General features: G+C 32.0%; 1 protein-coding gene across 1 annotated transcript in view; it reads right to left on the minus strand.

The window, feature by feature from the left end:
* Positions 1 to 27,405, minus strand: part of LOC114330538 (muscarinic acetylcholine receptor DM1) — a 249,754-nt gene that overhangs the window by 29,126 nt on the left and 193,223 nt on the right. The window contains exon 6 of the mRNA XM_050642849.1: positions 2,001 to 2,223. Within this exon, the coding sequence (XP_050498806.1) occupies positions 2,001 to 2,223 (223 nt within the window). The remainder of the gene's footprint in view (positions 1 to 2,000; positions 2,224 to 27,405) is intronic.

Consider the following 27,405-nt stretch of genomic DNA (forward strand, 5'->3'; position numbering starts at 1 on the left):
CAGCAGTAATAAGCAGCGATGATGAACGCCATTCAATTAATGAAGGAAACGGTAATAATGGGAGTGGCGAAGCTACTGACGTGAGTCCCAATGTAAACACGCATGTTGTATCTGATTCATTGGTAAATGATAAAAGCGTAATGGCAGTTAGTTAATAAAGGACACTAAAGAAGTTTTACTTTTATCAAACTGCCACTTACCATCTCTATCACAGATTGAAAGAAAACTAAAAACAGGCGAAAAATGTACTTTTAATTGCCCCGAAGCTGTAGTATTTTAGAATAAATATATGGGAGGGGTTGATTTGGCTGATCAAAAGATTGCAACCTATGATTTAGACAGAAAATCTACAAGTGGAGGTGTAAAGTTTTCTACAAATTATTAATGGCATCTGCAATCATGTTTTTGGAAATTCAGAATAAAAAGAAGAAAGTTCATTTTCTTCATTATTTAGTACGTGTAGCTGAGCAGTTGATAAGTTTGGGGAGATCCAAAGCCAAAAATTAAAAGAAGAATCTCTGGTCGTCCAGGTAGGCACACAAAAAACAAAAAATTATGACAAATATTGAAGATCACCTTCCAAAACAAACTAGCAGTAAAATATGTTTTAGTTGTTCTCAAAAGAAGAAGGAAAGCCGTACAAAAACTGTATGTGTTGGATGCAATGTCCCGTTGTGCAAAAAGTGTTTTTTCACATTCCACTCATACGTGAATTTCATTTATACCTTATTTCTTTATAAAGATTTCTTTTGTAATTGTTCTTTTTATTATTGATGGGATCTTAAAATCCCAGTCAAAACTACTGTTGGGGCCAGAAGTTCCCACCTCCCTATAACGGACAAATGAGATTTTTACGACTAATTATATACATATTGCGTCTAAATTAATAATTTTGATTATAAAACTGAATATTTTCAGTCTCTTACATGTAAAAATGTATTCAGTGGCGAAAGGGTTAAACAAAAAGGAAGGAAGGCATGTTGTCTAGTTGGCTAAAGCCCACGCAGATATGTAACGCAACGAAATAATAAGAAGTACCAAATATTTGAAACCAACATAATCCATAACGCATGAGAAGATTAGTTTTTACAAAAACTTAATAATTATGAAAATAAAAAAGTATATTGCAATAAAGATATCATTTCAGAATTAACTATGTGGTTCATTAAAGTTATTTTTTATATTTACATTGATGAGCGCGCTAATAACGGGAAAAATAGCGCAACAGATGGAAAACATAATACATTGCTAAACAAGAAGAGATAAAATTAGTGGAGAAGGAAATGATCGTTATAAACGTATAAATTAACATTACATTACATAGTTTTCCACCTTTAGACTTATCAGAGCAGTATGACAACTGTCATTGTGACAGTAGAATTTTATAAAATACTTCTGCACAGACGTCTAAAGGTGGGAAACTATGTAATGTAATGTTAATTTATACGTTTATAACGATAATGTCCACCTCTATTTGATTCGCAATGTATTATGTTTCCCATCTTTTGCGCTATTTTGCCGGTTATGAGCGCGCTCATCACTGTATACACATATAAGACTATTCGCGAACTCAAGCGAGGGTGCTTGCCGCTTATTTGGAACTAGAGGAATTGGAATGAAAATTTAAACAAAGCATCCGTTAACCTATGTATTCAAGGTCGATTGTGAATGATTGTCCGGTGTGTTCATTTCATGAATGATTTATTTATATTAATTAATTACAATAATACAAATATTAATTACATCAAAATACGTTATCCCAATTACATCGGCCATTTTCATGCAACTGCACTGACACCTATAGTCGATTGAGTTCGCGAATTGTAACAAGTTATGGAGACTGATGTTCAATGATAATGTAGTGAAAAAAATTATTAAGGTGGAAATAACAGAAGCAATTACATTTACATTGGACAGTTATTAAAATATGTCATTTTAAATTTTAAAAATTTGTTTTAGTAATATCTCCTATAAACTACACAATTTATTATTGACCTTACTTCGGGTATCATTTTGATAGAAGGTCCCTCGTTGCTGACGGCACCGTCTGTGTTTTCCCCAGGAAGTCGTATAAGGATTGTGTAGACACTGTCAGTCGACACTGACCTGCCTGTTAAACGGTTACCGGTTGGTAAACTCCTGGAATCTCTTGGCGCTAAACGAGTTGGGGTCATATTGGCCTGAACAAACGTATGATCGCGTTGAGTTGCTACGTAAGTATCCCTGGAATAAAGAAAATATTTAGAGCTTTGGTTCAAAAATATTTTAAGAAACATATTATGTAGTAGACTGCTTCAAAAAACTAATACGGGTATTCAACAATATTCGTAACTCGAAACAAATAAACACTTATAATTATTATGGTATATGGATCTAAGTTTAACCATTATTTGGCAGACATACAAAGAAAAATATTAACACGGCATTAGAGCAGGACACTACATCTTGATAGAGTATCGAAAATGTAGAATCCCAATACTAAATAGGGAAATTCAAACGGAAGAAAGAAAAAGAACTAGAATAGAACAGAAATATGCTTTATTGTCACTGAAAATTTTAAAAATTTTATGGACAAAGCTTACATACAGTAAAAGAAAAATAAGATCAACAACAAAAAATAAATAACAACTACAATTTACTAAAATTAGATAAATCGTCAATATACACTAAATAAGATATAAAACCAAAGACAAAGACAATTAATTGCAAAATTTATATAAATTGCAAATTGAACATACTTAGAACAAATAAAATAGTTTAAGCTATTGCGTATGAAACCCAATTTTCTTTGTTATTCGTTAAGAAATTCTTCTATTGAATAATATGGTCTTTCAGATAGATAGACTTTTGTCATTTAACGGAACTTTGGGAAAGATGTTGCAGATTTAAGTTGTAACGGGAGATGGTTGTAAAGTTTTTTTGCGAAATATAATATAGATTTCTTTACTAACTCAGTGGATGGGATCGGTAAATAAATATGAATGATTGAATTTCTGGTGGAGTAAAGAATATTGAGCCTTGCTGGAAAGATATTACGAATTAAACAAACCGTTTCTAGAATATATAAAGATGGAAGTGTTAAAATTCCGTGATGTCTGAAGTAAGTTGTGCAATGTGTAGATCTTCTGAGGCCAAACAGATATCTTATTGCTCTTTTTTGCAATTTAAAAATAACATCAAATTTAGCAGCTTTACTAGAACCCCAAAAAGGGAGACCATATCGAAGATGACACTCGAACAACGAAAAATATGTTATTTTAGAAGATGCTAAATTAAGTTCCCTTGAGACAGATCTTATTGCATAGCAAGCTGAGGCGAGTCTCTTACTTAACGAATCGATATGAAGGGACAATTTGAGGTTGCTGTCTAAAAAAATACCAAGAAATTTTACAGAATCAACGGTACTGATCTGGCTGTTATTAAGAGGCAAAGGTTGAAGAGCTCCTTTATAGGATAATGCTACTGTTTTATCTATATTAAAAGAGAGATATTAGAGTCAGACCAGTTCTTTATCGTCAGTAGATCCGAAGTTATAGTTTACTGAAGAGATGCAATAGTTGAGTTGCTCCAAATGATACTGGTATCATCAGCAAAAAGAAAAATTTTCCCATCGATTTTTAAATTAGTGATGTCATTTATAAAAATAAGGAACGGAAGAGGACCCAATACTGAACCTTGCGGTACTCAACATACAATGTTTTTGAGACTAGGGTCAGTATTATTTGCTCTAACTAGTTGTTTCCTATTATTCAAGTAGGATTGGAACCAATTCAAAGAAATAGGTACCTCTAATTCCATAGAAATTTAGTTTTTTAATCAAGATGTCGTGATTTAGACAATCGAAAGCTTTGGCATAGTCACAGAAGACAGTGGCAGTAAAAAGATTATTGTTTAGTGCTTGATAAACCTAATGTAGTACAGAAAACATGGCAACAGTGGTACATTTATTAGTTAAAAATCCGAACTGATTTTGAGATAAAATGTTGTTATCAACGATAAAGGGCATAAGTCGAGTTTTAATCAGTCCCTCAATAATTTTGGAGAGTACCGGTAGTAAGGCAATAGTTGCAGGAATTACATTTTTCACCACCCTTATGATGAGGAATAATAATGGCTGTCTTTAGGCGCCCTGGAAATTTACCTATTTCGAAGGAATCATTAATTAGTGAGACGAGGATTTCCAACACATTTTCTGTGAGATTAGAGAAAATTTTTATAGATAGTCCATCAGTACTACATGATGATTTGCTTTTGATACTATTGATTGTTTGGATCAGTTCAGAGTTATCGACTGGTTTCAAAAAGAATGAATTCGAGACCTTTCTTGAATTAGGGAGATAGGAAATGGGATCTTGTTGCGGTAAAATAGTTGATGTTATATTTTTACTCACATTAACGAAGTAATCGTTTAGACTTTCAGGATTTGGAAGGGAAAATGATTGAGACATGCGAGTTTTATTTCGAAGATCGTTTATTATAGACCAGGTTTCTTTTGCAACACTTTTAGAGCTTCCCAGACGATTTTGATAATAGACTTTTTTAGCTGATTTGACAAGTTTTAAATATCTTGTCCTGTATTTCGTGATATATTCAGTGACAGAAACATTGGTAGTAAATTTCTTGATGTATAGAAGTGAACGCATATTCTTGGCTGATATGCGGATACCTTTCGTAACCCAAGGTTTCCGATGTTTTGGCTTAATAGGAATTAAAGGAAATGCCTCATTGAAGATTTGGAGAAGCTTATCTAGAAAAACACTGAAATTATAGTCCACATCTATAGAAGGAAACTACCATTCAGAAGTTAAGCATAAATTTTGGAATTTACGAAAATTCTGGGCAGAAAAAATCCTACCTATACGTCGGGTTTTTGAGGAGGGTTTGCTGAAGATGTTAAACTTCGTATACACTGATTCATGATCAGATAGTCCCGCATTAATAACTGTAGAGCAGATATCAAGAGGTGAGAAATCTGAGACAATATAATCGATTATGGTAGGTGTAGTTTTTTTAATCCTTGTAGGAGAATTAACGTGCATTGAGAGAACATACGATTCAAATATGTTGACCAAGGACACTTGGGTAGCACAAGCAGCAGCATAATTAATGTTAAAATCACCGCATAGAATTTTTCTGCTTTTATGAGGCAGGTCATCTAACAAATTTAGCAGGTTCTGAAAAAATAGTTTCACGGTAGAGTCAGGTGATGTATAAATACAAATAATGTAAAGATTAAGATTTTTATTATAAACTAAGGAAAACTCAAAGACGGATTCACTTAACAAAAAGTCATATTTTGTTACCAGAGAAAAATCATTATTTCTAGAGGGAATTAGGGTGCCTCCATGAGCCGAACTTGGACGATCATACCTGGCAATTGTGGTATATTTTTCTACAAAAAATGACTCGTTGACTTCAAGCCAGTTCTCTGTAATCGCAACTATCGGGGGAAATCCTAATTCCTCCAGAAACAAAAATAATTTATCAGTTTTATTTCTTATTAAACGAATATTAATCAGAACCATGCCAAAGTTGTCATCACTAAAATAATTTGAGATTTCTAGTCCCACAGGACACTTGTGTTGTTTAAAAATTTCGCTTTGGAGAGCCAGTGGAATAATAACTTCTGTGACATTTCCTTGACTTTTGTAGGTGTATAATTCTTTCCGAACTGAGAAAGGACCTATAAGCGGCAAGATCAGCTTCCACTTCAGCTAGACCAATTCGGTAGATATGGTTAAATTCTAGAAGACCTTTTCGTAGTTCTTCGGACTTAGTAGGTAGTCCTTCGGAAACCAAAAATGTTTCACGCTGGTGTTGGTGTATCCATCATAAAATACAGAAGAAGGCTGGTCGTGTAGAAAAGCAAGATGTAGTTTAATTGCTTTTAAGATATCCGGTTCCCTTAATCTTGCAAGAAGGTATCGACTGTTCGAGTTATTAGTTAGTCTAACTCTTGATGGTGATAAAGGATCCAAAATGGATTGTTCCAAAGTATCTTTCTTAATAAAGTTGATATGGGAACGGAAAGGCTCTTTGGATTTGCAAACTGTGATGGCCTTCTTGTCTGTAAATATATTTGTGTTTTCAACTTCATTTTTATTGTTGCTTGGAATGGTAATTGGATTTTCCAAGCTAACCGGGCTTCTGATGTACTTCGGATTCATATTTTGTTCAGATGAAGTATTTGGTTCAGATTATGATGATTCTGTGGACCATTTAATGTTGACACCAGGTGGCCAAATTTCCTTATTAAATAATAACTCGACAGACGTTTTAGATTTTATGCCTATTTTGAATGAGGGACCAGTAGCTGTGTTGGCGTCTTGAAGTAGGGCGTAACATCGAATATATTCCTTAATACTTAGCTTCTCTTTAATGTAGTGAACTACTTGAATAGGGGTGTAAATTAGGGTTAAGTTGCTAATAACCACAAAGTCACATGTATCTTTTGCAATTTTTGATTTTGTGACTGGACTAGCTTCGAAATGAGTGTCTTCAGTTTGGGTACTTGAGGTGGCATATACTATGTTTCTGTTCACTACCACTTTCTTCGTTGGTATAGCAGGAAGTTTGTTTGAAAGATTACTCATTTGATTAGATATTTCACTTATGTTGAAGAGCCTCTCTAATCCAAATTTTATCTCAGATGAATTTGAAGCTTGGACTTGGACTTTAATTGTGTCATTGGAACAGCCGAAAAAAACGGACGATATATTGAAGATATCTTGTTCCATCTGCCTTGTCGATTTTAAAAGATATTCGGGACTTAGCATGTTATTTAATTTATGGATCTCGTCAATTTTTTTTGTCAGATAGTCTAATTTGCCGTCATTTTGGGTAATAAATCATATGTCTCGATGAAAATTGGCAAATTATCATTGACTTTTTTTGTAACTTGAATTAAGGCGTAGAAATTCTCTTGTGGCATTTGATTTTTTGATAAATCGTTTATTTTTTCATTTAATAATCTGAGGCTAGTCGAATCACATAATGCACAGAAGAATCTTAAATGACAATTTTTGGGTCGAGTAGAGTTTTTGCCGTTGTTCAGTTCAATGGGCACAGAAAAACTGAGAAGTAGGAAGTAAAAATTCATTTTTACAAGAATGACATAACGAGACAGGATAAAGTCAATTTTTGGTTAAGACCTTAAAATGAGTCTCCTTTTGAATTTAGATTTTAGTTAAACTATAATTGTTGTTAATACATGTCTGAAAATGCAATTTAATTTATTTAACCATTAGAAGCTATTATAAAGTCTAAATAAGCAACTCCCTATTAAAAAAAGAACTTATGAATTGTTAGGTTGATGGGATGGGGGTATACTTCATAGCTAAATGTTGTGACGTCATCGATTGTAATATGATTAAGGCGAAAGTTTAATTTAATTTAAAAAGAAATATACTTTATAGTATAGAATTAGTGAACGGCAGTAAAAGAACTGAATAGCTGACTAAAGCAAACAATTCTTTTTATTTTATAATTTTTTTTTATAAAGTGTAATGTTGGTTGCCTAAAATGATGGTGGAAAGTTCAAATAATGTGAGAAAAAACAGTATATAGAAATCTAACTATTGTTTTATGTTTAATGGTTTAATTTAGTGTTTAGCAGCATACTATTTTACTGGTTAAATATGTCTATAAATAATGGGAGAAAAATTGTGCAAAATTAAAGTAACTAAAAGATGAAGATGAAATATAGACCGGGAAGTAACTGTTAGTTTTAAAAATATTATTTGAAATAAAAATAAGCAATATAATAAATAAAAGTATGTAATAAACATAGAATACCAGATGGCTGGATGTTTGTGTCAGAGTGAATTTGTGGTACCCTATTGTTAATGATAATTTAATAAAATCTAAATAAAGATGAGGTGACATGAATGTTAATAACAGAAATGGGAAATAAAATATGTGACAGACAAATGTAAATGAACTTTATGCTGTTTTAAATGGAATAAAAGAAGTCGAGGAGTTATACCATAATAGGCAACCAGACGAAGTGGTTAGTGTGTGAATGAACACTGGAATGAGAGCTAAATAATAGAGGTCAAAAGTTGTGTGTTAATGTCAATATAAAGCGGGGAATCTAAGTTGACTGATTATCTGAAATAGCGAATTATGAGCTTGAATTCTATAGGTGGTAATGGAGTAAACAGACCGAACTAAGTAAAATATATTTCAGTGCAAAAGTTTGTAAACGTTCAGAAAAAAATGACAGACTGAATTAAAACAAAAGGAAAAAACTAATATAAAAGGGGGTTGGTTGTCTGATATAAAGGTGGAAATAAATTAGAAGAAATGGTTAATTTTCCTTATAAACTTAATGAGTATGAGTTGAAAGATCTGTGAATGAATAAGTAAGAGCAGATTTTGGTGTGCAGTATCCTAATGTTAATTATAGTCTAAAAGAATCTAAAAGAGGAGAAGGTAACGTGAATGTTAATAAGAAATGGATAGTGAGATATGTGACAGACAAATGTAATTAAACCGTATGTTGTTTTTTAAAATTGAATGAATAAGGTTGAATAGTTATAACATAACAGGTAACCAGACAAAATGATTAGTGTGTTAAGTGTGTTAAGTGTGACACCCTGTGCACCTGGAGCTCAAGATCACTGCAAGGGAAGTCCTCATCTAGAGTTTTGAAGGATTTTGGCATTAAATTGATAAAATGGATTACTCGGGGGTTTTTGTAATCGTTAAACACGAACATGCCATCACAACAGATCGTAGTAACACCTGGTGCCCTTGGTCACTGCAAGGGGCGTCATCCTCTGGGCGTCATCCTGAGGACAAGTACAACATCAGAATAAACACCGGGGCACCTGGTACCTAAGGCACGTCATCTTCTGAAGTTTCGAAATTTTTCGGTACTAAATTGTTGCTGAATACGAATACGGCGTTAGAACAGGCACTAGAGCACCTGATGCCTAAAGCACGTTATCTTCTGAAGTTGCGAGAATTTTCGGTACCAAATTCATGCAAACAAATTACTTTTAGGTTTCTGAGTGAGTGAGTGTGTGAAAAAATGGCTTGGATGCGAGTCCGTTAGCCACAGATTTTTATTTTATTTTTACCTCAATTTATTAGTTTTGTTATATTTATACGTATTTCACTTAAATGATTATATTTGTTTCTTTCAAGTAGTTTATGAGTAATTTAAATATTTCCATTTTATGACAACTTAGTAGATATTCTATACTAATTGGAAAATGAACTTGTGTTTGTCGTAAATTGTAGTATAATTGATTTATATATCTCTCGTTAATTTTGCATTCCAAGAAAATATGGTTTAAATCTCTAATCGAAACATTATCACAAAAACAAACTGATGAATTAATTATTCCTAATTTGTGCAGATGTGCCTCATATTTCCCGTGTCGAGTTCTTAATCTGACGATAGTAGAAATATCTTGCTTTGGCAGGTTATATTTAAATATGTATTCAGGTGGCGAAGGAAGTTCTTGATGTAAAGAAAAATATAAATTTTTTGACATGCTTGTAATATTTTTCCATTCTTTTTTCCATATTTTATTTATTCTAACTTTGACGTCATTTATTGCATCTGTCGATAAGATGTGAGTTAGTATCTCACCTTTTTTTATTGCATCTTTGGCCAACTCATCCACTTTCTCATTACCCAGTATACCGGCATGCCCTTTTGCCCATATAAATACTACTTTCACTTTAGACAAATTATTTTTTATATTACATAAAATTTTTGATTTGTCTGAACTAAAATCAGTATTTTCAATTGCATATATTGCAGATCTGGAGTCTGTTATTATCACAGCTTTTTCAATATTATTCTCTTTGATCCATTCTAGAGCTTTTTCGATGGCTATAATCTCAGCTGTAAAAATACTACTAATACTAGATAATTTGTAATTATTATGTTGATGGGTATTTTGCACATACATAGCACATCCTACTCCTGTTTGATTTTTAGAACCGTCTGTATAAATTACTGTGTAATCCACAAAGTCGCTCAGTATAGATTTTACTAAAATATTATTTAAATGATTTGATTCTGTATATTTAGGAATTATGATTCTGGGTTTTTTTATCAAAGTTTTATACGAAAATTTATAAATTGGTAATAATTTACTCTTGTGTAAATCTGTATAATTCCTGGTTTCAATGAATGCATCTGTTAGTGGTGGTGAATTTTTTATTCTCCAATATTTACTAGTTAAGTTTTCCATGTTTAATAAAGCCAGATTTGTTAAAAGGTCTGACTCAGTGTTTCTTAGCTTTATGCAGTATTTTTGAGCTAAAAATTGTCTACGTAAATTTAATGGGATTCCATTACACTCTGCTAGCATAACGTTTATTGGAGTAGATACCATTGCACTTAAACATATTCTCAAGCATCTGTATTGTACCCGATCTAAAATTTTTAAGTTCGTATTGCTTGCTGATCCATATATCCAACACCCATAGTCCACGACTGACCGAATACAAGCATTGTAGAACAATAAAGCTGTTTTGGGATCTGCACCCCATTTTCTGTTGGTAATACACCTTAGTATATTTATTTTTTTTTCACACTTACCTTTGATGTATTGAATATGTTTAGTCCACAGAAGTTTATTATCTAGTACTATCCCTAGATACTTATACTGATTCACCACTGGTATAGTACGCCCACTCGAGGTTACGTTTCCCGGTGCGCGCAACCTATGCCTGGTGAAAAACATAATATTGGATTTTTCTGTGGACATTGTCATATTATTTTCATTTGTCCATTGTATAATAATTTCAACTATATGCCTCAATGATCGTAGACAGTCGTCGTAGGTTTTTTGGTGGAGTATATACAGATATCATCTGCATATTGTAAACATTTAATATTTTCGTCAAACAAACTATGAATACTAGCAGAATATAAGTTAAATAATGTTTGACTTAATACTGAACCCTGTGGCAGACCTTGATTTAGAACTCTTGGTCCGTGTAGTATATTTCTATGATCTTTTAACCATACTGTTCTATTAGTATATAGATTTAATATATTATTACAGATTTTATTATTGAAACCAAGTGAACACATTTTATATTTTAGTATGTTAAGATCTACTGAATCATAAGCTCCTTTTATATCCAGAAACAAACAAACTAGGTACTCATTTTTAGACAGCGCAATTTGTATATCTGTAACTAGCTTTGTTACTACATCCAATGATCCAAGACCTCGGCGAAATCCATACTGTGTACTAGGTAAAATACAATTTGATTCTAAAAACCATTCTAATCGAGCTTTGATTAATCTTTCAAAGGTTTTACTTATACATGACATTAAAGAAATTGGTCGATATGACTTGGATAAATTTTTGTCTTTATTAGCTTTTAATAATGGTTGTATGATATATTTTTTAAAATGATCTATGTATTGCTCTCCTACCCACCAACTATTGAAAACTTTAATTAATCTCTCCTTAGCTATTATGGGTAAATTATAAATTAATTCATAGGTAATAAAATCATATCCAGGAGTAGTATTCTTCGCTGTTTTCATTGCAACCTCCAAATCTTCAAGATCAAACGGAATTTGAAGCTCATTGCAATCTATTACATGCATATTATTATCAATAGTCTTTAATATATTTGGTACATAAGTTGGTGCATATGTATCTAATAATTCCTCAATAATTGATTGCGTTATTGGAGGTTTTTTGTGAGTGTTATTCTTATTTGATACTTTTTTTAATAAAATTCCAAATTTTTGATATTGGTGTGTTTTTATTTAGTTGATTGATAAATTCTACACAACATTTTTTTTATTTTTGTTTGAATAGTAGTTTACACTGTGCTTGTATTTTGCGTAGATCTATATAATTTTGAAAATTTGATACTCTATTATACTTCTTTAAAGCGTCTTTTCTATCTCTCACTTTCTCGTCGCAATCTCTATCCCACCACACTGGTCTTGTGTTTTTCTTACTAGCGGCTGTGCGGCATTTCATTGCCTCACAAGCTGCTTTATTAATATTAGAGACTAACTGTTCAAAATTGTCTTCAGTGGAAGTAATACTTTCATTTTCCATGCTGTGTGTTAAAATATTTTGATAGTTTTCCCAGTTGGCCGAAGATTCAATCCATTTTCTACTTGGTTGTATTATGCTGTTATTATATCTCCTTGTTAAGATTGTACTTATGGGAAAGTGGTCTGAGCCTAGCGTATCATCTAAAGGATTCCATCCTATGTAACCGATCAAGCTTGGTGAAGTAAGTGTTAGATCCACTGGAGAAGGATTTTCATTTGGTCTAGTAATTTTTGTAGGTCTACCATCATTTAAAACAATAAAATTGAGATTTTCTAGAGCGCCTGCTAAATTTTTACCTTGAATATGGTCGTGCACCGAGCCCCATATGCTATTATGTGCATTGAAGTCCCCACAAATTATACTTTCTCCTTGTATTTGTGTAAATATGTTCGTCCAATCATTTTTTGTAGCTTGTACATTTGGTGGTTTATATATACATATGATTGATATTTTGAGGTCTTCTATATATATTGCACAAATTTCTGTTTTTGTATTAAAGTTGTTTCTAAATTTTATTTCAGAATAACAAAAATGATCTTTTATAAGTATTCCTACGCCACCATATCCATCTGCTCTACTTTTATTTATAAAATTATAATTATTTAATCTAAAACTTTGGTTAGGTGATAACCAAGTTTCATTTAGTGCAATTAAATCAACGTTTTGTGTTTGGTTTATATGATTTAAGAGATTTGCTTTATTTTTTATTATAGACTTTGCATTCCACTGTAATATATTAAACTCCTTGTTCATTTTCTTGATTTCCAGCATCTTGTTGAATAGATCCTAATAAATTTTTTAGTTCATTTTGTGTCTCTTTTATAACCTGCATTTCTGTGACATCTAAATTAAGTTTTTTATATATATTTTCGAATATTATAGGTAGTTTTTGCATTACTATCATTTCTAATTGTTCCTTGTATATCTGAAAGTCTTCTCTGTGCGGATTAGGTAAGATTGAATTATTTATTTTAATTTTGTTTTGAAAATTTGGTGTTTCTTCTATAATAATCGGTGAAATAGCTTTACGCTTTTTTGGTTGTGATTTTGGTCGTCGTACCCAATTTTTATTTGAACTGGTTGGCGTAGATGATATGTCAGAGTTATCAATTTGACTCATTTGTGGAAAATTTTCCAAATTGTTCAATACATCAAATCTATTATTAGAAGTTAATTTAGAGTAACTGCAATTTTTTTCTAACAATTCCGCTTCCTTAAAAGATAAATTTTTTTGTGACATAATCTTTTTTATATTTACCTGCTGCAAATATTTGGGACAATGTTTGGAAATAGACTGATGTCCATTTGTTTCACAATGTATGCAATATTCTTCTTTTGTGCATTCTTGCGTGTCTGCATTTTCGTGTATTTGGCCACATCGTTTACATTTATTTGTGGTACTTCTACAGTACTTTGCTGTGTGTCCATACCTTATACATTTGAAACACTGGACCACTGGATAAACATATGGTTCTACTACAAACCTGACCAAATTTATTTTTACATATTGTGGTAAATTATTACCTTAAAATGTCACGATAAGCATTTGTCTAGGTACATATTGTACTTCCTTATCTGGGCCTAGTATTTTTTTCGTCATTCTTTTTACCTGTACTACTTTTCTTTCGCTCTCAATATTATCTAATATATATTTGTCAGTTAAAAATGTGTCAATTTCTTTGATTATACCCTTCTTGTGATTAAAAAACATAGGTATGTAAGCAATTAAATTATTTTTTTTAATAACCTCATGTTCAATGATTTTATTTGCTGTATGGAATGTTTTAAATATAACTTTTACTTTGTTTATACCTATTAATTTAATGTCAACAACCTCGTTTTTAAAATTAGAATTATTAAAAAGAAAATGACCTACTTTTACTGGTGATAAACGATAGCTATTATCTACTGGTTCAACAATGACATAAAAGGGACCTATATCTATTGCTGCATACCTGTTCTGGATATCATAAACTTTACCATTATTTTTTGTTATATCCATTTCTGAGTTCATAACGCTTTTATCAGGTAGATCCTGTTTAGGCGGGGGCTGATCCCCGCCTATTTTATCGTCCATATTACCTTAATACTATAGTATAATAAAATTTCCAATACCTTACCTAATCAGAAGAACTAAATTGTCAGTAAACTATTCTAAACTGCAAATAAAAAATTAAAAAACCAAACGGGAACACAAACCAACACACTATCTACGAAAAAACCGCCAAAATTCAATATTTTCTGTAAGAGATCCAAAAATTATTATAACTTTGGCATTTGTCAACTTGACACTGTTTTAGGTTTCTGTTGTTGTTGAAAACGAGTATGACTTAAATGAGGAATTCTGAAGTATCTAGTGATTACGATGATTAGACTTATGCAAATATGCAAATTGCATATTTTGCATACAATGCATAAAAAATGCAAAAATTTCCAATTTTGCATATTTTTATATAAGTGCGAATAAAGTGAATATAATTTTAAATTTTGGTTGTAACTATACATATATTTTTATATTACTGTAACAAGTAGCTTGGAAATCTCAATATTTAATTTTTTTTATAATCTCTCGGTACATATTCAAATTTTGGGTACCTGAATGTAGTAACTAATAAAAGACGGCTTATGTACACAGTTTTGTCACGTTTTGGTTACAAAATTTTTATTTTGACGGCCCATTTCGCTTTTGTTGTAAAATAAGCCGCGAACACGTGTCTTCGTAATTGTGAATAATTATTGTGCTTTGAAAATGCCGCAAATAGACAGTTCAGTGTCGTGGTGTCATTCATAAAATCAGACTATAGTTTTATTCAGAAAACTATTACTCAATTGGAATCCTCAAAATAATTATCATTGTAAGACAGTACATTTTAGAAGAAAGAATTTGAATCATTGTTTTAAAAAGTAATAAATATTGGATAGGAAATTTTTCAAAAATTTAAAGCAGCCATGGAAAAAAACAGTGGTAATTACCAGATTCTTTCTCAAGTGGTTCAAGTACTAACTGGAACATTTTTCGAAGCACTTAATTTAGAACCAACTATTATCGTAAATTTGAACAATGCCCCAATTACATCAGTTAATATTGAAAAAAGTTTTTTTTATGTAATCAGATAGAAGCCATAAGTATTTGTTAGAAAATTTTGAACAGCATTTGATAATTATTTATTGTTACCACAATTCGAAATAATATCGATTTTATTTATTTGTAAAAATACCTAAATACTTAAATATTTAATTAACTAGCTTAGTTAGTAAAATATATACATGTTAATTAATACACCATGTGGAGATATTATAAATATGTTTGTAAATAAGAAATACTGTAAACATTTTTTTCAGTTACATGCATATTTTCTAGATAAACGTGCATATTTTTGGGTAAAATACTGCATATTTATGCGCATATTTCATACCTTTTTTTTGCATATTTGCCTAAGTCTAACGATGATCAATAATAACTCCAACGCATAATAACAGTATCATAATAAAATATAGTAAATCGTTCTGAAAATAAATAAAGGAACAACATTATCAGATATAAATAAAGTTTATATAAATTTTATAAGTAAGCAAAAAAATTGAATAGCCCAGCATTCCAATAAAAAGTTAAAAAAGGCAAAAAAAGGTTCTCCAATTTGAACACTTGCCCAAAATTTTAGTCGCTTTAGAGATCGATTTCTGCGACTACCATCATAATTATAAAATTATACCAGTCAAATCATTGTGTTAAGAATGTGTGAATAAGCCCACAGTGTAATAAGATGATATACCTTAGGCACCCGGTGCTCCAGTGTTTGTTCTGATGGCGTATTCATCTTCAACAACCCCAAAAATCCATGAGTAATCCGTTTAAATCTATTTAATGCCGAAAACCCACGAAACTTCAGAAGATAACTTGTGTAGGCCCAGGTGCTCCGGTGTCACTTCTGATGGCGTATTTGTGTTTAGCAACCCCAAAAATCCGTGAGTAATCCGTTTGCATCAATTGAGTACCGAACACTTTTGAAACTCCCGAATATGATGTGCCCTATTCACCAGGTGCTTTGGTGTCAGCTATAATGGCGTGTTTATGTTCAATAACTCCAAAAACCCCTGAGTAATCCGTTTGCATCAATTTATTACCGAAAACTCCCGAAACTCACAACCGCAAAATCCCATGAGTAAGTAATCCGTTTGCATCAATTTAAGGCTGCAAACTCTCGAAACTTTATAAGGTGAACTGCCTTAGGCACCATGTGCTCCGTGGGTCAGATCTGATAGCGTATTTGCGTTCAGAAACCCCAAAATCCCATGAGTAATCCATTTGCATCAATTTATTACCGAAGACTCTCGAAACTCTAGAAGATGACGCCTCTTGCAATAACCCTGGGCATAAAGTTCTCCGGGTGTCAGTTCTGATGGCATATTTAGCGACCTCAAGACCCTCCAGTAATCCATTTGCATCAATTTAATGCCGAACACCCTTGAAACTCCAGAAGATGACGCCACTTGCAATGACCTTGGGCACCAGGTGCTCCGTGGGTCTATTCTAATGGCATAATCGTGTTCAGCAACCTCAAAAATTTCCCGAGTAATCGATTTACATCCATTTTATGCCAGAAGATGACGTGCCTTAGTAGCGATCCTGGGCACCAGGTACTCCGGAGTTCAATTCTGATGGCATATTCATGTTCAGCGACACCAAAAACGCGTAAGTAATCCGTTTTCATCAATTAAATACCGAAAGCTTTCGAAACTCCAAAATATGACGTCTCTTGCACTTGGGCACCAGGTGATCCAGAGGTCTGTTATAATGGCATATTCGTTTTTAACGACCTCAAACCCCTCGAGTAGTCTGTCCAGTTGCTTTTATCTCGACACCATAGAGTAAGACCAAGAGAACGTAATAGCGAAGTAAGCAGATCCTCAATGCCAATCCTTCTGTAATTTCTTGTGTGTTTTATTTTATTTTGTGCCGAGAGAGAAACGTGAAAGTGTGACTTTTCTTATTAATTTATTTGACAACTTCTTAAAACAATATACTAATCTTAAAACTAAACTATATATGGTTTCCCACAACAACGTATCATATCTAGTGTATATACTAGATTCTAGTGTCTCAACATTCTCCGGACCCAGAAATCAGGCGGCAGTGAATCTATGTGGAGTCTTCAATGTTCTTCCATACCTTGACTTTTATACCTTTTTCTGTCTTATCTTGTTCTGTTGATTCTTCTTTGGCTTCTCTTAAATTTTCTTGAATATCATTGACAGGTAGTTCTTCAACTCTATATAGTCGTAGACATGGACGAACCAATACACCATTTTTTGTCTTTACTTTTGCGACCCTTTGGATGCCATCTTGCCCAGAATATACTTCAATGATTTTTCCCATGGGCCAGTTTATTCGTTTGACGTTGTCGGAACCAACCATTACTACATCACCAATCTTCACAGAATCTCCTCTTCTTTGACCATAGTTTATTAGTTCCGCAAGGTATTCTTTCCTAAATCTGTCGCGTAACATTTGCCTTAAATTTTGAATATGACGAAACCTACCTTTAAAAAATTCTGAATCCACGATGTCTAAATCAACAACCTCATCGGAATTCCCCTGCAATGGCCTTAAAAAACTTGATGGGGTTAAAACCTCAAACTCATCGACTTCAGAAACATAGGTAAGTGATCTTTGATTTATCACCGACTCTATGTCGCATAACACTGTGTACAGCTCTACATAATGCAACGATGCTTTTCCCAGTTGTCGGCGCAAAAGTTCTTTTACTACTCTTACTAACCTCTCCATTGATCGTTTGCAGTAAAGTTTCAGAAGCGACAGTTGTTAATGTATTTTCTAACGATTCTGATTTTTGCAAATCTCTATTTTTCTTTCCTCTTTCATGCAAATCAGGACACATTAATGTAAAATGCTTGCGAGCGCATTTTATACATTTGACAGTTGTTTTGCATGTCCGAAAATTGTGAAACTGCTTTAAACATGAAAAACAACTCCGTTTTTTACTTATAATGGATTTTTTCTGCTCTAAAGTCATTTTCTGAGCTTTAATGCAGTCCTGACTGGCATGTGTATTGCTTTCGCAAAAAATACAAGAAAACTTTTGCTTACCCTTGGTTTTTAAACTCTCTGTATGTAAGGTTTCTACAGTATACTTATCGTCAATACTTTTTGGAACTGTGAAACTAGACTGAGCAAGTTTTACACGCTCTTCGGCCTCCACTTCTGTTTTCAGGAACTCTAGTAGACCCTGCAACTCATTATTAAATTTTAAATTATTAGAAGCCCTATTTCTTTCCCAAATTTTAAGCAACTCATAAGGTAGCGCGGATTCAACAAGTGGCAAAAGCATCGCTGCACACTTGTCGCTAGTAACACCTAGTGTTCCCAAAGCCCTAAGCTGAGTCTCCAACATATCATACAAAGTAGATAAACCCATACCTGGGTCCTCCTTTGAGGTTTGTTGATTTAGAATTAAATTTAATAACTCCCTAACGTATACCTCAATTAAAATTTATTCCAATTTATTTATTAAAAAAATTAATTTATTCCAACCAAAACGTTCTCACTGTATATTTCTTATTGTACCATGTATTCATATCATAGGTACATGTTGTTTTTTGTTTTAATAACGTTATAAGTTGTTGTCCTCTTGTGCTCCTTGTGTTTCTTGTGCTAAATCCGAAATTTCGAATCTTGTTTTCTGAGTCTAGATTCTATTTTCGAATTTTGGCGTTAAAATATAATATTAATATTATTTCAAGTACCTACTTTACTGTATATAGCTGTTTAATGTTCTTTTTAAAGAATTTAGTTTTAAGATAATATTATAATTTTTGTAACCCTGTAAGAGATTCCATTATTTATTTACTTTTGTGATTTTCTTTTCTCATTGATTAAGAAACCTACTCCACCGTATGTATAGTCTTCCTTTCCTTTACAGCAGGGGTTCCCAACCGGTGGTACGCGTACCACTGGTAGTACGCGGGAAGATTTCAGGTGGTACGCGCCGCGTTGGTGAAACAAGCGATTACGCTGGTCTGCAAAAGTGTCAGTGCGGTTTGTCGGGTCAGGTACTGCTTTCTACGCTGTCATCGTTTTTTGAAGAAAACGAAATATCTCCAATGGCAGATGTGGTTGCTGATATAATCATTATTCACTTGGAATCTCTTCCAGAAAGTTTTAATAAATATTTCTCTGAAGATTATTCCAAACGTGAGTGGATCTGAAAACCTCACCAAATGAGTTGGAATTACAGGAAACATTTATCGACCTAACAGAAGACAGTTCTATCAAAGAACATAAACGTTAATAGAAGGGTACTGCCCTGTAACGTTTTAGCACAGGATTTTGTGCACCTACTGAGTAGGTGCATGTGGCCTGACAATGACTACGGTATTTTCAAGGGACAAATAAACGTGACCATCTGTTCAATTCAAACTCTTCTTCTAGGAGAGTATGTATTCTTTGGTTCTATGAAATACAGTTTTAAAGAGAAATCCTTAATTGACTTCTGGATGAGACGAAGACGTAAATCCGAGTATCCAATGCCCTTCCGGCAAGCTATTCTGTTTTACCCATTTGTCACTAGTTACTTGTGTGAGACTGGTTTTTCTGACTTATTGTGTATAAAAAATAAAAATAGAAACAGACTAACAAGTGTTGAAGAGGACTTAAGAATAAAATTAAGTTCAATAAAATTACTCCTGCAATTGCCACTTTAATCACAGGCAAACTGCAACAACTTCGGATTAATCTCGATATACAATGACTACTGTTGATTTTTGTTAATTTGTATTATTTTTGTATGATAGTTTGTACAAATAATTTTATACCACTGCACTATGTTTTTGTATGGCTATGAGTAATAAATTATAATGTGCATAATTACTGTTGTATTTATCCTTTATTGTCAAATTTTTTTTAATAAACGTATATCTGTTTATATTTTTAAACAAAAATTAGTAAACATAATTGAGAAATAGATAATTATATTTATTGTTGTCTTAATAACGTCTTAGAAAAGTGAATGGGTAATTAAAAATAAAGTTATATTAGTTATTTAATTAAAATAAAACAAGCCAATGGACATGTTTCTGATAGTCAATATGTTTATAAAAAAATAGGATCAGGGGGGCTTCCTTCAATTCCAGCACACCCCGGTGTTTAATGGTACGCCAAAATCTTCAAAATACCTCAGGTGTTACGAAGTTGCTAGAAGGTTGGGAACCCCTGCTTTACAGTATAGGCCAGGGTAATAAGACAAAAATATACCCTGCTCGTGACACTTCAGCAGGCAGGGTACGGAAGCGTTTTTTCGACAGGTAATACCTATAGGAACAAATTATAACTATTTCCTGCGTAGCATCTGGCGGCCATTTTTATTTATAAACAATTAACTGTCAAACAATGGCATTCTTCCCTTTTTTTTTCAAATCAACGGAAAACAGTGAAACTTATTACTATTTTAGTAAAAATATTTTCGACATTATGGAAAAAAAATTTAAAATGACGTATTACAAAGTTTGATATACTCATTTATTGTTAATATAATTGCGAAAAAAGTCGGAATTGCAAAACAAATATTTTCTCAATAATGGTTGTAAAAATTAGTGTACAGCTCTGCAATTTTTGTCAAATGAGGGTTATTTGGTGCTTAATATGTGATAGAAATTTCAAAGCGATCCATTCAATTGTTTAAATTTTATTCAAATTGTTTATCCCAGAGTGCATTTTTTGTAATAACTTAAGTCAGAAAAAAATGACAGAACCATTCCACAGGTGTCAAATGAAAGAGCATGAGCTACATTTTCAACATGGTTTAAAAAAGTTAATAAAAAATGCATTTATTAGCAATAAATAATTACACAAAAGTATCGTCAATTTTTATTTATAAACTTTTTGAATAACTTTTTCCAAAAAAATTAACTTTTTTACCCTGTTTTGAGTGCACAACTACCAAGTAATGTTATCCATATCATAATTGATAAAAAATTGTAATAAATATATATAATTTCTTATATAACAAAATAAAATGTTTATAAGGAAAGATTTACAATAATTTTGCATAATTATTTATTACTAATAAATGCATTTTTTTCACTTTTTTAAACCAAGTTGAAAATATGGATCATGCTCTTTCATCTGATATCTGTGGAATGGTTCTAACGTCATTTTCTTCTGACTTATGTTATTGCAAAAATAATGCTTTCTGGGATAAACAATTTGAATAAAATTTAAACCATTGAATAGATCGCTTTGAAATTTTTATCACGTATTAAGCACCAAAGAATCCTTATTTGACAAAAGTTTCAAAGCTGTACACTAATTTTTACAACAGTTATTGCGAAAATAATTTTTTTTGCAATTCCGAATTTTTCCCCATTAAATTAACAATAAATGAGTATATCAAACTTTGTAATACGTAATTTTAAAGCTTTTTTCATTTTTTTTTTTATTTTGGCTTAGACTTACCGTCATACTGCCAGACACATAAGGAATACAAGTTATCAAGTTATACAAAACAGGTTTAAAACAAAGATAACAACTAAAAGGTATTAAGTAACACTAAGCTTAACAGCTAAAACTACTAACTACCAAAGGTATTAATTATAAATGTTTAAGGGAATTATAATGATAATTTGCTGTCTTTTAAAAAGTTAATTAAAGAGTTGTATACATCTACAGAACCAAGTGATAATAAATATAGTATATTCCAAGGAGTTGCTACTTTACATTTTAATAAATCATTTATTAATTTAGATGAGTAAATTGTATTTTTAGAACAACCAAAAAATATATGATCTAAATCACTTTCCTCTTCACAATGCTCACATTTATCATTATCCAAAACCTGTATTTTAAATAAATGCTTTGGATAACATGCGTGCCCGAATCGTACTCTAATAATAGAAGTTATGTACTTTCTAGAAGCTCTACAAGACTTGTACCAAGGAAATTTGGGAATATCGGGCTGAATTAACGAGTATCTATTTTGATTCACAAAAGAGTATTCCTTCCACTGGTAGCTCCACTCCCGATGCAGTGTTGACTTGAAAGAGATTATACTATCAGTCAGTGTTATTTTATGTAGAATACTGGTATCGGATGAAACGATTTCTTTGGCTAATAAGTCGACATACTCATTATGTTCAAATCCTGCGTGTGCTTTAATCCAGATAAAATGTACATTGATTCCTTTGGTTAAAAGATTTTGTTTAATATGTTTAATTTTATAAATGTATGGGCAGTCTTGGATGTTTGGGGGTCCATATTTACCAAGAGATTTCAATACTGCTAAGGAGTCAGACAAAATTATAATATGGGCGAAATCAAATTCAGCTACATATAGTAAAGCTTCATATATTGCAATAGCCTCTGCTGTATAAATCGAAGTCTCCGGTTTCAGTTTGAATTTCTTTTCTATATGTCCCGATGGTATAAAAAAGGCGCATCCAGTTCCATCTGCAGATTTAGACGCATCTGTATATAGAGCTATTGACTCATTGTAACTATTCGTTATGGATAAAAGAATATTTTTATTTAAATATATGTTTTCACTATAATTTGGTACAATAATATCTGTAGGAGAAAAGAAAGAAGAGTACGCGTAGTTTTTGAATAAGTCGTTCGTTTTATCTATATTTTTTAAGAGTACTATATTTTGATTATAAGCTTCACACAGTAAGGGAGATTTCTTTTTTTGCCAATATTTATTGGTTAGATCATGGCAACTTAAAGTCACTATTTTTTGGTATAGAAGAGGGTTAATTAAGTATACTTTCATTAAATATTTTTTGGACAAAAAACTTCGTCTTAGATTTAAAGGAGGTTCCAAGGCTTCCAAATATAAAGCTTGTACTGGAGTGGATCTCATAGCTCCTAGACATATTCGTAAGGCTGAATTATGTAAAACATTGATTTTGTTTAGTAGTGCATTACTTGCTGATCCATACAAAACACTGCCGTAATCGAAAATAGATCGTATGTAAGCTTTATAAAATAATAAACTTACTTCAACATCCGATCCCCACCAAGTTCTATTAATTGATTTAAGAAAGTTTATTCCCTTATTACACCTGTTCAACATGTCGTCAATATGTAACTTCCAGGTCAATTTTTGGTCGAGTATCATTCCAAGATATTTAATTTTATTTTTAAAAGAAAATTTATGCCCACCTAAGGTGATTGTGCTAATATTAGGAAAGTTATGTCTGGTAAATAAACAAACTTGTGATTTACTGCATGATAATTCAAAACCATTTTCAATAAACCATTTTTTATGGAGACCATAGACACTATTCAAGTTTTCAATGGATTGCTGATATTTCTTGTGTTCTGTGTACAAACAGAAATCGTCAGCATATTGTACAACATTAAATGCAATATTGTTAATAGTGATGTTGTGTAGATCTGCTGTGTAAATGTTAAATAAAATAGGGCTCAAAACGGAGCCCTGAGGTAATCCTTTATTATTAAGTCTAGGGCCTATAAGAGTATGATTATTTTTTAAATAAATTATTCTATTTTTATACAGGTTTACAATGTTAGAAGCAAACTGTGATGGAATATTAAAAAATGTAATCATTTTTTCTTGGAGAATTGAAAGAGAGACAGAGTCATAAGCACCTTCGATGTCTAAAAATAAAGCGGGCACATAACTGTTCCTGGAAAAACTGTTCTGAATGTCTACAACAAGAGTTGTTAAGGAATCTAAAGTTCCATAACCTTTTTTAAAACCATGTTGGTTAGCGGGTAAAGGATTTTGATCCCTTAGCCACCAATCCAACCTAATCTTAACCATCCGTTCGAGAGTCTTCAATATACATGATAATAATGATATCGGTCGGTAAGCTTCAGCTAATTTAGGGTCTTTCCCCGGTTTGGGAATAGGAACGATTATAATACGCTTAAAATCTATTATGCTGTTGCCTTCAATAATTATCTGGTCAAATATATTTAAAAGTAATTGTTTTGCGTTATCTGGTAAATGTTGTATCATAGGATATTTGATTGCATCGTATCCTGGTGAGGTACTAACGCGATTATCAAGGGCAAAATCTAATTCAGTTCTCGAAAAAGGTGTAAGGAGAAAATGATTCTGATCAGATGGAAGCGTTTTAGAATTAATAACATCTAACTGGTTATTTACGTAAGGTGGAGCTATTTTATCGAAAAAATCGTCTACCCATGAATTACTTAGAGGTAATGAAAAATTAACTTTTTTCCTATTCATTTTTCTTGCTTGATTCCAAATAAGACTAGATGGAGTTTGTTTATTTAATTTTGAACACCATGCAACCCAACTTTGTTTGGCCTTTAATTTCAGGAATTTTTTGACACGAGCATTTACTTCTTTGCATTTACAAAAATTTTCAGGAGAAGAATTGTTTTTATAGTTTATTAATGCCTTCTTTCTTTCTGCAACGGATTGATCACATTCCGAATCCCACCACGGAGGGGGAGTCCGTTTGCATTTAAATGGTTTATATTCAGAAATAGATTGTTTAGAAGCTTCATTAATACAGTCAATAAGGAAATTATATTTTTCTTGGGTATTTAAGGATGTGTGAGGTTTTTCGTTTAATAAGGTATCAACAAGCTGAGAGTATAATGACCAATTTGCTTTTTTAATGTTCCACTTAGTACTGGGATAAATGGTATTAGCATAAGTTCCCAAGACATCGATCACAACCTTTATAACGAAATGATTTGATCCCAAGGTATCAAGATCTACAGACCACGAAGTTTTATCAAAAAGGGATGGTGAGCAAAACGTGACATCAATCATGGAATCTGAGTTTCCTGGACTCGTTTGGCAAGTTGGTTGTCCATTATTCATTACTACATAATCTAAATTCTGAATTGTCTCCACAATTTGATGGCCTATATTATCATTTTTATATGAGCCCCACAAAGAATTATGTGCATTCATATCTCCTCCAATGATACAAGGGTGTTTTAGTTGAGAAAATAACTTATCCCAATCTTCGGTTTTGGTTTTAGTTTTTGGGCACCTATATACAGAGAGTAAACTTAAATAACTTTGTTTATAGTTGATTTTAATACCACAAGCAAGCAAGTCTTGAATATAATTTTTTTTAATTGTTATGCGCTCAAAAGGAATACCGGTTTTAATTAAAATAGCAACTCCAGAATAGCCGTCATCGCGATCTTCGCGTATCACATTATAACCTCTATAAATATATACAACATCCCGTTTAAACCAAGTTTCACTTATTAAAGCTATGTCAATATCTTCGGTTATTAAAAAGTTAATAAGGCTGTTTTTGTTAGCAACAGCTGATCGAGCATTCCATTGTATTATTTTGAGTTTAGATTTGTTCGTCATTAGATGAGTTATTTTTTAAAATATTATCTAGAACATTATTAATACCTTTGGCTAACAAATTCATGTCAAGTGATTTTGCCTCTTCTAAACAATTAATATTTTGAATAAAACTTGAGAAAAGAAGTACTAAGGAATCTACTAACTTATTTTTATCATTGTCTGTATTAGGAAAACTTTCCTTATTTAAGGGAGGTAAAGGTTGAGACGGTCCAAATCTGAAAGGGATGAGATATGGTGTAGGATCTTCGGAAGTTGGAGATGATACTTTTCTTTTTTTATTTGCACTATACTCAGTGCTTGATGTACTACAGCTTGGTTGACTAAAACTTTTGGGTTTCTGTAGGTGAGGCCTCAATGGCTTGAAATAAGGAGATGTACTAACTTCAGAGGAGTTAGTTAATTTTGGAAATTCTTTGTCTGAATTTGACAATATTTCAAATCTGTTATTAGAAATAAGACCAGAAAATGATGAGTCACTCAAATTTTTTGCCTCCAAATATGAGATTTTATGTTCAATCATGATATTTTTTATTTTTTTTTTGATGTTCGAAAAAAGGACAGTTTTTAGAGATCGATATGTGCTTATCAGTTTTACAGTGTATGCAATACTTTTTTGTTTCATCACATGTATGTATGTCATTTTTAATTTGTCCACATTGTATACAGTATTCCTGTGTACCTTTACACTGTCTAGAAATATGTCCATATTTGAGGCATTTATAACATTGCGTCACTTTACCCAACAATTTTTCCACTTGGAAAAATACATAATTTATCACAACATAGTTTGGCAAACAATTGCCTTCAAAAGTAATTATAACATTACGTCTAGGGACGTATTCTGTATTTCCATCCTTTTCTACTTTCCTGTGCATTCTTTTAATATCAATAATTGGTGAACTAGAGCTCATATATTTTTTCAAATAGTCAATATTATATTTGGTATCAACATCGCGTATCAGTCCTTTGATTTCCAAGAGGTGATTTGGAATGTACGCTTTTAAATTATCGTCCTTTAAGTGACTATTATTGACTAAATTGTTTGCATCCAAAATAGATTTGAGGATTACTTTAACACGGTTTCTTCCTATACTTTTAATTTGCTTAATATTATTAATCTTTAATTTTTGATGTAAAATATCTGCAACAACCATTGGATGCAAACGGGAAATATTCTGATCATTGGTCTTCTCAACATAAACACAACAATTTTGAAAGTCGTAACTATTACAATTAATATTAAAAAGTTTTACCTCCCTTGTAGCAGAAGAATTTGTGGTGATAGTTCCTGTATCCATGTCTTGATTACTATCACTAATAACTTCAGCAGTATTTAGTTCGCACACTGGCGTCTTTTTTATATTCTCCCCCATCTGGGGAGAATATTTTCACTTTTGTATCACTATTCTACAATATGTAAATGTTTTTACCCACGATGAAATTTAAATGTTTTAATTGTCACAAAAACTGCAAGCTGAATGTCAATATTTAGGTACGTTTAACCATGGCCAATGGCCAATTTTAAACTGTTCACACAAAAGTTAAACACCGTGAAAAGAAGCCTAGGCTGTTTAACCCATACGACTGAAACTTCTTATCAATGATAATTAAAACCACTATAAAATTAATTTAAGTTAAACTACTAAAAAATTAATTTTTTCTGGAGCTATTTTAGATGCAACCGTATTTGACGTTTATTAATGTCGAAATGAAGCTTTTTTCATAATCTCGAAGATATTTGTACTAAAAAAAAAAAAAAAAAACCATAAGCTTCCCTGTTTTCCATTGATTTCAAAAAAGAATGAAAAATGCCATTTTTTATATTTAATTGTTTATAAATAAAAATGGCCGCCAGATCCTACGCAGGAAATAGTTACAATTTGCTCTTATAGGTATTACCTGTCGAAAAAACGCTTCAGTATCCTGGCTGTTCAAGTGTCATGAAAAAAACCTTATTACCCTGGACTAGTAGGGTCTATTGACTAGGTAGGTATTATATGAAT

Source organism: Diabrotica virgifera, chromosome 2 (assembly GCF_917563875.1).
Source record: "Diabrotica virgifera virgifera chromosome 2, PGI_DIABVI_V3a".
Taxonomy (NCBI): domain Eukaryota; kingdom Metazoa; phylum Arthropoda; class Insecta; order Coleoptera; family Chrysomelidae; genus Diabrotica; species Diabrotica virgifera.